This window comes from Stegastes partitus, unplaced genomic scaffold (assembly GCF_000690725.1).
Source record: "Stegastes partitus isolate 25-593 unplaced genomic scaffold, Stegastes_partitus-1.0.2 Scaffold790, whole genome shotgun sequence".
In the NCBI taxonomy this organism is placed as follows: domain Eukaryota; kingdom Metazoa; phylum Chordata; class Actinopteri; family Pomacentridae; genus Stegastes; species Stegastes partitus.
This window is the reverse complement of record NW_007578521.1, coordinates 256,468-271,279: the sequence shown is the minus strand read 5'-3', so window position 1 is coordinate 271,279 and position 14,812 is coordinate 256,468. Positions and strand designations below refer to the sequence as shown.

Here is a 14,812-nt window from a genome sequence, read left to right as displayed (position 1 = left end):
TTATTCACATTAACATTTTTCTGTGAAATACACAATGTGGTAATGTGCTCCCCAGGCAGTTCACATTTTAAATAACTTTTTTAAAATTTATTTTCATAACCTATTATTTACAATTCCATCATGTAGACAGATGATTTGTTGCTTTAGCATAAAAAAAGAGGAAGAAATTATACGTGAACAAAAAAAACCCTCCTATCGTCTTCCTACAAGTTGGGGCCCAGCGTTAAGTGTATGGTGTTATTCTCATTTTCCTTTTTTTATTCCTTGCAGACTCACTGCTAAGACACTTGGGCAAGATCCTAAAACTGATTGGATTACACAGCTCTTTTTCAGGAATCATGTCCAGGTTTCATTGAACTCCCCCACCTTCTCTCTGGACTTTGAAAAGGGGTTAAGCTTGGTGACACATGTAGGTCCCATAGTCAGCCAGTCTCTCGGAGGCCTTGCAGTTTGAGATGGAGTATTGAAAGTGTAGCAGGGAGTGAGCAGTGGCTCAGCTCTGCAGCTCTCTGGAGGCCTCTGATGCTGCAGAGAAGCTGTTGTCATGCAGCTTCCTGATGTGTTTCTTCAGGTCGAAGTTACGGCAGAAGCCCTTGCCACAGGTAGCGCAGGTGAAGGGCTTCTTGTCATTGTGTGTGTGCATGTGGAACGTCAAGTTGTAGATCTGGTGGAAGGCCTTGTTGCAGATGGAGCATTTGTATTGCTTCTCCCCGCTGTGTGTTAGCTTGTGATTCTTGTAATTTCCTGGGAAATAAAATAAGGAAACAATGAACTTGAGAGAGAAGACTGGATGATTTAACAGTATTGTAACATGAAAATATGTCTTTGAATGCAACAATCGCTGACTCCAGGTTTTGATTTCAATATTTATTATCGCTTTTATCTAAATAGTGTCACCAAATAATGTCCGAGACCCTAAAGTCTTCACATTTCTCCTGCCCAGCACTTCAAAAGCTGAGAAGATTTTTCCATTTGTTTTTCATCTACTTTTCAAAACTGCAACTAATCCCCTCAACACCAAATGTAACATGAATTGCTTGGCAATGTGGGAGTAACACATCACATCAAACTGAAGCAATGACTTGCAGTGAAAATGACATACAATGGTGTACACATTGTCTCATGTGAACTTGTGTGAAAACAACCAAAAATCAAGACATTATTTGACTGAACATAACTCAAGTTCTTTTCTCTGCATATTAATAAATGAAGTTAAAGGTTCAGTGCATAGGACAGACAAAAAAAATAAAATAAAAAATTAGGCCAAAACAGCACATATCACTCCTGAGAAAAAAAAATAAAATTAAGTCAATATGCATCACAGGAGTCATTTCTTAGAACCATTGAAAATATCTTGGATAATTAAGGTTTACCCTGAAGGTCCCTTTACATTTTTCCTTATTACTAAAAATCCAGTGCTTAAAGATCCAGCAGGTAACTGGTATAATATTTCAGCACAGCCTGAGATATGAGAATAAGTGTGCTGTAGTGATGTCAAAAGGGTTAATTCCATCTGTGTGCATTTCACCTTCATTACTTTTCCTAAACCAAAACATGCCCAAAGAAAGTAAGAACAAGCAATGCTCAGCTATTGAACTAAATCTAAAAGAATGCATTAAATGCTGTCGTCAATGTCAGATTTTACTTCTGTTAAAGCAAAAAGCACGAGGGGAAAATGAGACACTGCGCTTTGCTATGTTTTTTTTTTTTTTTTAAAGCTGGGATAAAAGAGGCCTCCTTTACTTCTCTTTTTTTCCCCCCAGCCAAGGTCAGCAGTTCGTGGTGAAGTCTTCTTCCCTCACCGGTCCCTCCGCTCTGCGCAGCCTTCATTAATCAGGTTTTTGTGTGTCGAAGTCAAGAAGTTGTCAAACTTAGTCAAAATCAAGCGCAGCGACAACTCAACAAAAAAAGCCCCGATTTCCAACTTTGCCGGGGTCTAGCAGCTGACCCAGAGCAAATTATGCCGTCTTGAAGGGAGAATTAGTCCGTGTCAAGTGACATGTCCTATTTCCACTGATCGCTTCATGCTCGTCGGCAGGCCTTCCCTGACTCGCCCTTCATTACTATGATAGATGGCTGTTAGCAGCAGCCTGTGCTGCCGCTTTCACCCGAGCTAATATTTATTTCAGCAGCTGGCGAATCCCAAACTCTGAGGATTCCTTCACAGCGCGCAAGCATGAATTTTCATACACTCTCACTGAAATGTGTCTGCACAGAGACCACTGCATGACTGCACCCTCACAAACATGAGTGTTGAATCGGAGCTGTCATTGTTGAGAAACAAAATCTGTCTCCTCGTGTCTAATTAAATGCAGTGAAATTACTGCACATAATAACGTATTTTCCTCTTAGTCTCAAGTCCAACTGTGCAGGAAAACAAATGAACGCACACAGCAACACTGCAAAATACTTTCCAACAACCTCAGAGGCTAAAACGTATGAATCAGAAGCATGATACAGGAATCCCTAAAATCACCAATTAATTCTTCAAACATGTTATTTTATTTTTTGAACTTGGTTACGGTGCAAGTTTTTTTTCTTCTTTTTTTTTTTAGGTTGGGTTCTCTGTTGTTGTTTTTCCCCATAAAACAGGAAAATGATCGATAAATGTGGACCTCCATTGAAAAATCAATTTTATTACTGAAATCTTACCAAAGGGGATTTTTCCCCCTTTCTCTGTTTGAGAACACATTTGAACACGCAACAAAAGACGAAACAAAGATTCGATTTTGTTTTGTCTATTTGGAGCAAAAACACACCATAAGCATTTAATCCTTTTAATTTTTGTTTAGTTTAGTTTTATTGGAAATCACAACCATTTTAGGGTTGTGGGGCCAGCGCTACGAACAAAAAGACAATTTAAGAGGCTTTGAATAATAGCATCAAAAATAAAATAAAATAATAAATAAATAAAAAACAAAGACATGCGGGTGGATTATTTACCTTTCTGATGGAAGCCCTTCCCGCAGAATTCACAGACAAAAGGTTTGTACCCGGCGTGGATCCGTACATGAGTGTTGAGCGTCGAGCTTCTGTTGAACGCCTTCCCACACTGGTTGCATTTATGAGGCTTTTCCTTTACATGCATAATAATAATAAAGAAGCACTGTTTTAACGAATTAAAATCCAACATTTGGATTTAAACGTCAGACACTGTTAAAAGCGCCTCACCTGTGTGTGGATGATCTTGTGTCTGCACAGCGTGCTGGCCTGCCGGAACCCCTTTCCGCAGACTTTGCACACGAAGGGCCGGGCCCCGGTGTGCACCGGCATGTGTCTGGTCAGATTGTAATGCGCGTTGAAAACCTGCGGAGCGTTCAAACGCACACAGAGCATTAGTTGGATATTAAAAAAAAAACAACAACAACAACAAAAAAAACCCTCTTTACATGAAAAGCGGCACAGAAAAGAAATCTGACCACGAAATAAATACATATAAAACTGAATAAATCTTTACGTATTTATTACTGACTTGAAGATTCTGTTTTGAAACCAGATATCCTTTAGATTGTTATAACTGTAAAAACGTTAATTCTCAATAATAATAAAAAAACAAAACAATGCATAGTGTGTAGTTAATGTTCAGTGTTGTTTTTCGTTCTTAAGAAAAATGAGGAAAAACATACATGTGTTTTACTGCCTTAATTTTAAAAAACAAAACAAAAACAACTCTACCTTTCCACACACTTCACATGTGAAGTTTTTTGGTTTTCCGTCGGCGCTGCCGCTGCCGCTGCTGCTGAGTTTGCTGTGCGTCTTGGCGCCGTTCTTCTCGGCGGTCAGGCCGTGGCTCTCCTTCACTATCTGGTCCAGCTGTCCCGGCAGATGTTCCTTGTGCGGGTACTGAGGTGTGGGCATCTTTTCGGCGCCCACTCCGGCCAGCTTAGCGTTCTCCAGCAGCAAGAGTCTGTGGTGCGCCGACAGAGAGGCCTGGGCCTGCGGGCTGGAGAACCAGTGTCCGGCCAGCAGCTCCGACTGTTGGTACGCAGAGTCCAGGTAGTTGAGATAGTAGAGCGAGCCGCCACTAGGCACGGCCACGGCCTGGTGGATGACCTGCGGTTTCACCACCCTGCTCCCCGAAGTCAGCAGCGGCTGCTTCAAGCCCGGGTCCGCTTTTCCGCACATGCCGCAGTTCCCTTTGCACGGAACGCCTGCTGAACCGCAAAAAGTTCCCCTGAAACTGGCTCTCCACAGCTCAGAGTAGTTCATCAGCGCCTTGGCTTGGAGGTCGTAGCTGAAGGGCTGCAGTGGGATCATGCAGGGGATCGGGGAGCACAGTCCCAACAGCTTCTTCCCCTCTGACCGCTCCTCCGCGCTCCTTTTCGGCTCCGAGCTCTTGGACATGATCCGGTCTATGGAGAAGGCCAGGGTTTTGGGAGCCGCGGACGGTCCAGTCCTACCACAGGACATCACCGTCTCCAGTGAGGCAGAACTTGCCATTTTGTTCTTCTTGTTTCTGTTTTGTTTGCAGCAGTGCAGAACTTGGTGTGAGCAACTCCCGCTAGTCCGACCCGCTCCTCCAGCAGCACCGCGTCTTTTCACTCTCCTGAGCTCCCAGCAGAAAAGACAGGAGGACACATGAGTTTAATAAGCACCTTGCTGTCACAGTGTCACGCATTTGCATCCAAATGGCCACCCACCCCCCACCCCCTCAACAATAGCATCCAGGGGTGATGGATTAATGCTCATTAACTAGTGCACACAAAATTAACAGGACATTACAGAGCTCGTTAGGGTAAGGAAGAAGAAGAAGAAGAGGAGAGAGGAGGAAAAAAAAAAAAAAAGACAGACACGTAGTCGGAACTCCTGGAGAATGTGAGCGCCTAAAGTGAGTGTTGGAGTTTACCTCTTCAGTGGTCAGATGGGAGTCGAGAAACCAGCCGACTGCTCTCTGTCACATGTTGGCAGCGGCCGCCCCTACTCAGCGCAGATCACTGTCTCCTGGTATCAGCGGGCACCCAAACTCTTAACTGGGTGACAGGGATACGCCCTCATCAGCCCGCACGCCCTCACAACCAGAATGTGTGGAGGGCTGCCACGGGCTCCAGGCTGCCATATGTCATGTGCAACATAAATATGAAACTCTGGAGGATGGCTGAACATGTTCTGACCATAATGATGTTTTCATCATTAAACACGCATTGTTGGAGCTGAGTGAGTCCCCTGCTTTCATTTGGTTAACAACACAGTAATCTTTTTCTCTCCAGTTGGGAATTTTTTTTCAGGAGAAAGCTGCTAATCCTCGGAGATGGGATCCCTGCTTTTCCACGCCGGCTTATATACTTACTATTTGTATAAATTCGAGGACCTCCAATTTCCACCTGTTTAAGAGCACAGACTCCCTTTGGATCCTATTAAACGTTGTTCCTCCTTTCCTCTATTCAAAAGAACCAATTTTCCAGAGCGATTCAAGGCTCAGCTCAGAGCAGTGAGGGAAAAAGGAGAGAAAAAAACACAAGCTCTTTCATTTTTAGCCACTAAAGCACTGCATGAACCTGGTTTTGTGTTTTTTTTTCTTCTTCCTGAAATAGAGGGAAGGATTAAAGAGGGAGAGAGGAAAAAGAAAAGACTTAGCTTGGTCAGAGGTATACAAGGACAAATGAAAAGAGAGTTTTTTTTCTCTCTCTCTAAAGAGGCACGCAAGAAGTTTGCTGGAATCCACAGTGTTGTGTGGGAGTTACAATGAGCAGCAGCCTCTCCTCTATTTGCTACAAGAGTCGTGTTGAATTCATATGTTTGAAGGCCATTTTACCTGAGGGACTCCCAACAAGTTAAAGGGCGACAAGAGTATTCATGCAACATGCGGAGGAGGGTGGGGAGCAAAAGAAGGGTCACAGGAGTGGGCGATATGTACGAATATAGTAATTTTTAATTTATAATTGCATTACCTCCATGTAAATCTATCACCACATTTTAACAGTTTTGACTTATTTATTATGTCTCAGAATGAAAAAAAAAAGCATAAATCAGGATGGACATGTTCTCCACACTGGAGCATTTGATATCATTTAGATAATTTTTGAAGTATAAGCCTTATTGTATCCATCCATTATCTATACACCGCTTACTCCGGGTTGGCGTCTATCCCAGCCGACTCAGGGGGAAGGCAGGGGACACCCTGGACAGGTCACCAGTCTATCATAGGGCTACAGAGAGCGGCAAACAAACACATTCACATTCACACCTACGGACAATTTAGAATCACCAATTAACCTCAACATGTTTTTGGACTGTGGGAGGAAGCCGGAGAACCCAGAGAGAACACACGTTGCAGAGAACATGCAAACTCCAAGCAGAAAGATTCCAGGCCCAGGTGCAAAGCCAAGACCTTCTGGCTGTGAAGCCTCAGTGCTAACCATCATTATAATATTTTAATGAGAGTATTTTATCATCAGACAATGCTGAAAAATGTCATAGCCTTAAAGTCTTTTCATAGTCTTCTTCCTGGGTTTATATAAATAAACTGGTGCTTATAGTATGCTTCTTTGATCCTTTAAGTGAGCCCTTTGGTTCATCAGGAAGACCTTCCAACAGACCCTTGGGCAACCTGCCTTTCTGGAAAATTCTCATTAAAATATAACTGTCATTAAAATTTTTACACCTATAGACTGGGTGTCTTCTTTAAATTATCATCAGAAAGGATTAAGACTCACCAACAAGCTTTTTCACATGGCCACCAATGATTTGCTCTCATTAGTTGCTTACAATTGATGCATAAAACATGACCGTGACTATTGCCATTACAAACCTCATTACAAAAGTGTGTGATATAAATGTAGTCTCTGTGTGCTCTCCAAAACTTTTTTTTCACACTTATTGTTCAAACTTAAGACCTAATGGTGTTATTGTGCTCTTTTATGTCTGTAGCATTAAAAAAAGAAACATAATATTATGTTTCTTGTACATCCCACTGCATGATACATTGCTTAGCAAATGTATCAGACCACCTGTCTAATTTGTTAAGTACTGTGTGTGTATATATATAGACCATCCAGCATCATGAAGTGCTTTAATGCACACTCAACTCTTGGCATTTTACCATTTCGAACAGCAATGAGGAATTTCAAACGGAATTCACCTTTTTAGAAACACAAATCTGAATCAAGCATAACATTCAGCCACGAAAACAGTTTTTTTTTCTGTTCAGGAATGCAAGCAAATAGCTTAATCACAAAATAATTATGTGCTTTACTATTTTTTCAGTGTTTTTTTTGTAAAACAGTAAATTTTAAAATTCATGGATAATAATAATAATTATTACTATTATATTTTAGCATAAAAAAATCTTATTTGGTTATAGAGCTTAGACATACTGGTATATAAACCACTACAGAAACATATTTTGGTGATTACCAGTGCTGTTAATTTAGTGCAGCTGTGGCATAAAGCCCACATTGCGTGGTGGTCTAATAAATTGGTTAAACACTGTACATACACACATATTCTATATGAAGCAAGTTCCTGTTGATTAAAACCAGGATTCCATTATTTTTATTCTTCAAAGTTCATATACAGCTTCTTTTCTTTTCTTTTCTTTTCTTTTCTTTTCTTTTCTTTTCTTTTCTTTTCTTTTCTTTTCTCTGCCGGAAGGTTGGTAGAACATTGTACATAGTCAGTAAATTTACAACTGAAATTGAGGTTTGTGCGATTTTTAAATCATTGATTATCAATTCAATACTGCAGTTGGAGAAATGTGATCATTTTCTCCAATACCTACAGATTTAGTGCCATACTTAACCCAGCATGTTGCCATCCTATAACACTAGTTTTCTTGTTAATAACCTTAAAAAACGTCTCTACTCTGTTTTGTGTTACACCTGCATCTCAGCATGGAAGGATTAATGCCTGTTGTCTCTGTCCTACTCATATGTAAATAGGGCAAAACTACTCTAATTTGAGTTTATTCAGGCACAATTGCTGGCTCATCCACACAATAAACATTGATCCTATTGCTGTAACCCAGGCCCTTCTATTCAGCTCTAACAGCAATTAGCTCAAGCATTGATTTAAGGGGCTCTTGCTTCTTGCCTGCAGGCATGCAAGGGTCACAAATACTGGCTGGATGTGGCAAACCTTTTCCCTGCAGTGCTGGGATTTTTTTTGTCTTTCTTCTTTTCAAACAATTATACAACAGCACTTCTGGATAACAAATTTGGAGCCATTGATAGACATCTATGATAGATTGATTGCTTCTGCTCTTTAATCCATCATCAGTTCTTTAAATTCATTGACCAGGTCTGCAGAAAGGCACACTTAGCAAATACTACATTACAATGGTACTTGTCATTTCAATTTATGCTATGTTTTGACTAGGTGGTTGCACAGTGTTTGCTACATTATTTTGGTTTTAGCCATAATGTTATTTACAGGACTTAAAATGGTCCAAAAAAGAGTTTTAAGAAATAGGTTTTACAGTAAATATCCTGATTTAATTAACCCACAGAGTGGTTTAGGCAACACTCATTAACAAAAACTATGCAGCAGGCCTGATATAGCTAATTTTACACTGGTTAATAAATTGAGAATGTGACACATTTTGGCCATCATGTACAGGTCTGGTATGTGCTTCACTCTTATTTACACATAACAAGACCCACAGTGGAAGGTTGTCATCAAAATAGATAATTTGGATTTGATGGGACTTTGGTCATGTTCTTAAAGGTTGTACGGAGGGCACACATCCATCACACATTTTGGGCTGCAAAGGGACGTCCTCAGAAGGATGGATAGGTGACAAAGTCTACACCACACAGATCACTGGGGATATGCAGTGACAGAAAGCATGATTTGGTCTATTACAGGCCTTATGAAAACTTTGTGGTGCCTTCAAACTGGACATATTTCCTAATATGTCAGAGCCTTACCTTCTGGGGAGAGAATGTGTGTCTTTCAAACAAATGAGAATGGATTTTAGTTGTACAGGAATGTGATTTTTGTGAGATGGGAGTACACAGGACTTTTTGGGCATTTACAGACTTCTCCACTCACCCAGTTTTCCCTTTCTTTTTTCCTTTGGACTTGTGAGTGTGGGACATCTTTGTATGCCTTTTCACAGCACACATTTTGAGAGGTCATTGTGAATTTATAAAAATGGCTGTGAATCATTTAGGTGATAATATTGTGGATGTTGGCTTATTGGCGTGGCATGAATGAAGCCATCATGTTAGCTCCATCCATAGACTGTAAATACAAGATTTACATAGCTACTGTGACATCACCGATGGGTTTCTGGACTGCTTTTTTGAAGCCTAGAGTTTGGAATTTGGCTGTGCCATCTTGCTCATTTGAAACTGGTCCTGAGGACACTATGCACATGGATATGGTAGCGATCTATCAATGACAGCGTTGCCCCACCTTAAGACCTACCCTACTGTACTGTCTATTTTACTCTAAATGGAACCATAGTTTACTAAATGAACACCATGCTGTATTACATTAGCAATTGAGACCACAAATCCATGATGAAAATGTTTACTGGGGTACCAGATCAAATCAGAAGTAGGGTCATTTTCTTCTAGACCTCGGAACAGTCAGACATCTTTTGGCAAACAGAGGGCTCACTCTCTGCTGGCTGTTAGTCATAGTCATAGTAAAGGCAATATATTAATTTTAAATAGCAGCAAGGACTGTATTAATAGAAGGTACTCACACATTTTAGGTCTATAATATAACAATTTATGTATTTTAGGTGTTAATATAAAATATGTTGAAGGTAAATAAATTGGTTAAAAAAATGCTTTGAAAAAAAGATGAAATTGGAGCTCAACAGTCTATTTTTGTTGTTGTTCTTATGGTTATTTGTAGAACTAGGTGGCTGTTATATTATTGTTTGGTGCTGGGTATAAGGGATGGACATAAAGGTCCAGCTGGTTAAGGCTAATTCTTGGAAATGCTTTTGTGGAGTCCAGCAATGAAAATGATGAAAGGAAAAGTGACTGCTTTGTTTTTTTTTTACTAATACTAAAGTGATTCTCATGCAACAAAAAATGGGCTAAACACTGTAACATTAATAGAACAGTAAACACTACATAAAATCTGAGAGAGTAGAGCATCCATCTGCTATAGTTTTCTAGATGTCAAATGGTGTCTTTTAGGTTACATTTCTGAGTGTAAAGTTGTCGTGTGATGTAATGTCCTCGTGTGTGTGTGTGTGTGTGTGTGTGTGTGTGTGTGTGTGTGTTGGACAGAGTGTGTTTTGTGGTCTGACGTGATGTAGACACATTATCTATCTGCTGTGGTATCCCTGTCGCTGCCACGGTGCTCAGCCTCTCGCCTGCTCCCACTTGCTCTCCTTGCTCTGCCCACAAGCAGTACTCACGAACTCTGTCCTTTGCACAGAGGATGAATGTTTGGAGAATCAGACTGTCTTCTGCTGCATTTCAGGTCTGATATTTTGGAATTGTTGTTGAATTATTTGTTGTTTCACAACTAAAAAAAATAATGCTATACATATTTTTATGTTTATCTCAATACAAAGTGCAGTAAAGAGAAAAAAACCCACCACACTTGTTTACAGTTTTTTAAGGTACTTGGTGGGTAGGTTCTTTCAAGCATCTTGAAGAAATCTGATCTGTGGATTTACTCTGTTCCAGTGTCTTCTGGTTCTTCATGTAATACAAACTGACTCCATGATGTTGAGATCAAAGCTTTGTGAAGAATTTCAGGCTAAAGCATAACCACACTTGGGATACAAAACCCTGACTGCAGTGTCAAATTCACCATGAAATATTAAACCTCTCCATATGTTCCTCAGCAAATACAACTAGCTTCAATGTCAGTCTATAACTGATGAAATAACATGTTGATAATGTGCCCAATTGTAGCCTGACACATCTCAGTACAGGAAATCACAGACAGTTGTACTCACACTTATCACCCGTGGTGACAACTTTCACTGACATTAAACCTGAGGAAATGAGACGGAACGTGAGACTAAGGAGGGAATCCTCCCACAGAAAGTGCTCATTTTATCTGGATAGTGTTGCAAGTTAGATGTGTTAGATTTTACTGCACCTACTTCATACTGTGGGTAAAATGTTACGATAAAGTCATTTTAGTTTGGAGATACATCCATATCACTAGTACCAATAGTGCTCATATGAATATGTGATAATAACCATACAGTTCTTACAATGAGGTGTTGTATAATCAAATTGCTTTGCATGTGTAACAACTACTGAAGGAATAAATTCTTTATCTATCCATTGCACAGTTAAAGTGATGACAGACACTGGGCTGGCAATATTTGTCCAAATATCAGTAGTGAAGATGAGGGCTGAAATGGCCTGAAAAAGGCTGTTAATGTGCTTTTTCATTTAATTGCGCAGCTTTGGTAGCAGGCCACTGCTTCTGTGAAGTGATGGCAGCTCATACTTGGGTTTTAAGACACTGAGGATCCCTCCCTCAAAATCCGTCTTTATCTATGACAGATGACAGTTAGTCATTAAGAGCAATGGTCTGTCTAAGAGTTTTAGTTGTTTTTACAGACTGTGGGTTGTCTCTGGATATTTTCTCTGGCTTCTTCAGGGTTTGCTACAAAGTTGGGTGTTACTGTTGCCTGCTACTAGCATTAACAAACTCCTTGAACTCTGTGCTTCAAATGTTTTATTAAATTGCTAGTATTTAAGGAGCTGTATTCACTCCTCCCCTTGACAATTCAGCATTGTATAGAAATATAATGATTTATCCTAAAATATTGCTGCTGTCATTGTTCCTTCTCATCTGATCTACTAGCAAGAGGTTAACATTACGTTGCTGCAATGTGGTATTGGGTGTGGATGTAGTAAAGACCGATTCCCGGTAATCAATACGTTCCTACTTGAGATATCAAGAAGAAAGTCATTCAAAACAGTCTTTTGTCATTGGTTTTTCATTCTCTTTATTTCATTTTTGATATTTTCTACAAAAATTCAATTTTCTACAAAGGTTTGGCCCCTTCTGATAGAGCTCTCGCGAGAGCTCTGTCACTCTGAGCCCAACGCTGCCTCGCTTTACCTGTGACCTAAATAAATTCTACATCTGTGAGCTGAAGATTTCTCCAGTTGGTTCTTGGGCTTCCAACTAAAGAATTGGGCGAACACAGCTGAATGTGCCATATTACAATGTAGTGGGTATACCAGTGTGATTCCTCCCCATGAGAAGTTGTCATCCCATGGTAATGATGACATACAATAGTTGCATGATGACATGTTTGTTTCCTTAACCAGAGCTTACACATGGAGAGAGCATGGCAGAATACAGAGAAAACTGCAGTCAAAACAATCAATGATCAAAAGCATTCACTTGCTACTTTTAATAATATCACTGTCACAGATGTAGGCACTGGCTAACTTTAAAATCTGCCCTCCATGCCATTAAGCTGTTGCAATGAGCCCTAGCGTGTTCTTAGAACTCATCCAGTGCCCTGATATTTCTAAAAAAAAATACCCCAAAAGTTTATGTGTATAATTGTATTTATTGATCAAATATTGACTGTACAAAATAATCTTTACTAATTTGGGGAATAAAAAAAACTGGCAGACATGTTTCCTTTCTCATGTCGAATCAAAAGCTGTGTTTTCTGGTAGTGAACATGCACAAAAACTGACCGAGAAATACGGTTGGAGCGAAGCATTTAGACATGTATTGCAACATGAAGATAGATTAAGAGAGGCAAGGAATAGTGAAGATATTTCCTGAAGTTTAGTGGGCTCAGGTCACCCGAGGCTTCTACCTGGAAGATAGTTATTCTCCGTACAGAGCTGAGTTGTGAGACAGATTGGTGTTATGACAGATGTACAAGATACAGCAAAAGTGATTACATGTCTGTGCAGTATCATATACATTTTAATTACAGTCTTACATTACTTTTGGGTCTAACAGTAGATACTTGCTCTTGTATAAAATGAAAAACTAACTGCTTAAATACACTTTGTTAAACATACAGGCCCTACAGTAAAACTCAATGCAACTTTGCTGGAATTGTTGTGTTGTTTTACATTTCTCTTTAAAATACCCCAAAGGTGTTCTGTTGGATTCAAGTCAGACGACATACTTGGCCACATCATAGTTTTCACTTTTTTCTTCTTTACAAACTCTTGTGTCATTTTGGCAGTGTGCTTCGGAAGGTTATCATGATGGAATATTTCTCTTCTGTCTTCATGTCAGTATTTTGGTATATCCACGTACATTCATGGTGAATCTATAGATGTTATCTCCCCAGCACTTTATCACTTGTGCAGTCCACTGTCATCACACTCCTACCTCTGTGCTTCACCGCCAGGACTGTGCATTCACTGTGATAGTTCTGGCCAGGTTCATACCATCATACTGTCTCCCATCTGAGCTGAACAAGTTTATCTTGGCCTCATCTGACCAAAGAATGGGCAAGCATGGGTTTGTTTTTGATATTTGTTTTATGGATGGTTCTCATCGAAGGTGACAATAGGAACTGTACTTCTCGCTGTCTTGGATATTACAGAAACTCTACTTCCCATTGATAACCCCTGTTCCAAGTCTGAAACACTTGTCCATCTGTTCATCAGAGGTAAACTGTGCATGTAGTGCACTTTCTGCAGAAGAGAACGACCTCTGCGGTGTTATTTGAGGTACTATGGCTCATTCTATTCCAACTGATCACTGCCCCATCTGTGTTTTGCCTGATTGTTAGTTGGTGACTGACTCTTCCAAATCCTTTTCCATCTTTGTAAAGTGTAACAGTCGGACTTTTTAATTCCTCTGACAATTATTTCCATGCAGAGCCATAATGCAGACATGCAGATCGACACAGCTAATAAGTCCTGACTGAGAACGTTCTGGTGTTAACAGCTTATTTTATAACCATGTTCATGCGATTAGGCTGATTGGAAATCACAGATGTACTCAAACTGCTTTGCATGTACTAGTGTCGGTGATTACAGATTTACTGACTTGTGTGTCAGTGATCACAGGTGTATTCACTTTTGATACACTTAGGTTCTGCTTCTTTTTTTTTCTTTTTCTTTTTTTTTTTTTTACAATATAGTCTCTTTGAAGTACTTGTTTTTAATTGTTCACAAGAGGAAATGCTTATTTGTCCAAAAGAAACATTTTGCAAGTACTGAGAGATAACACAGTTTTGACTCATTTGATAGTTAAGTGATATTGCACAGGGGTGTACTTGTTTCTGTAAGTAAAAATACTACACATGACCTGGATACAGCCTCTCAAATATGGGGATTGGTTGTTTTGTCCGTGAACATCACTGACAGAACATTTTACAGAACAGACAGTAAATCACTAAATCATACAATCAACCATGCTGGTGTCAAATCCGACTTTTAGATAATAAACCTACTGATATTCAAATCATGACTTGTGTTTTTGTTTGCTAACTTCATGTCCAGTGGTCTGTGTTTGCTTATTTCCTTCCTCTTTTCTGAAAGAAGGGGGAAAGTTTTGGCGAGGGATTTGTGCTAGGAGCAGCACAACTGACTGCTTGACTGAATTCCTGCGTGAGTCTTTTTGGCAGCATGAGTTTCCGTCCTGATGCGCTGTTTTTTTCATCAGCCTGTCATGTCTTCACCTGGCCTCCTGAGCACCACCCCCACCCCAAACCCCCTAGCTGCCATGTGGCCTGTCACACCGCCTCGCCTCTGTCGCCACACACACATACACACACAGATTAGTTTTCCTATATTTGTGGGGAATGTTTATTGCCAGGTTCCATTCTGTGTTTTGTCACTCTATTCTTAATGTTATGCTAAACAATTATATGAATAAAGCGTTCTGATCAAAACTTTAGGTTAATTGTAAGTCTAATCTTAATAGAGGACCCACATGCTGCCTTTGAAGA

At 40.0% G+C, this 14,812-nt stretch overlaps 1 protein-coding gene across 1 annotated transcript; it reads right to left on the bottom strand.

Annotated features, from left to right (window-relative positions):
- Positions 1-493: 493 nt before the first annotated feature.
- On the bottom strand, positions 494-14,282 carry fezf2 (FEZ family zinc finger 2). Its single transcript, XM_008292178.1, has 5 exons — positions 14,271-14,282; positions 3,676-4,443; positions 3,172-3,306; positions 2,944-3,076; positions 494-744 (listed from the first exon to the last, which is right to left on the bottom strand). The coding sequence occupies exons 2-5, from the start codon at positions 4,438-4,440 to the stop codon at positions 494-496; spliced, it is 1,284 nt and encodes a 427-aa protein (XP_008290400.1). The 5' UTR covers positions 4,441-4,443; positions 14,271-14,282.
- Between the last annotated feature and the right edge of the window lie 530 nt (positions 14,283-14,812).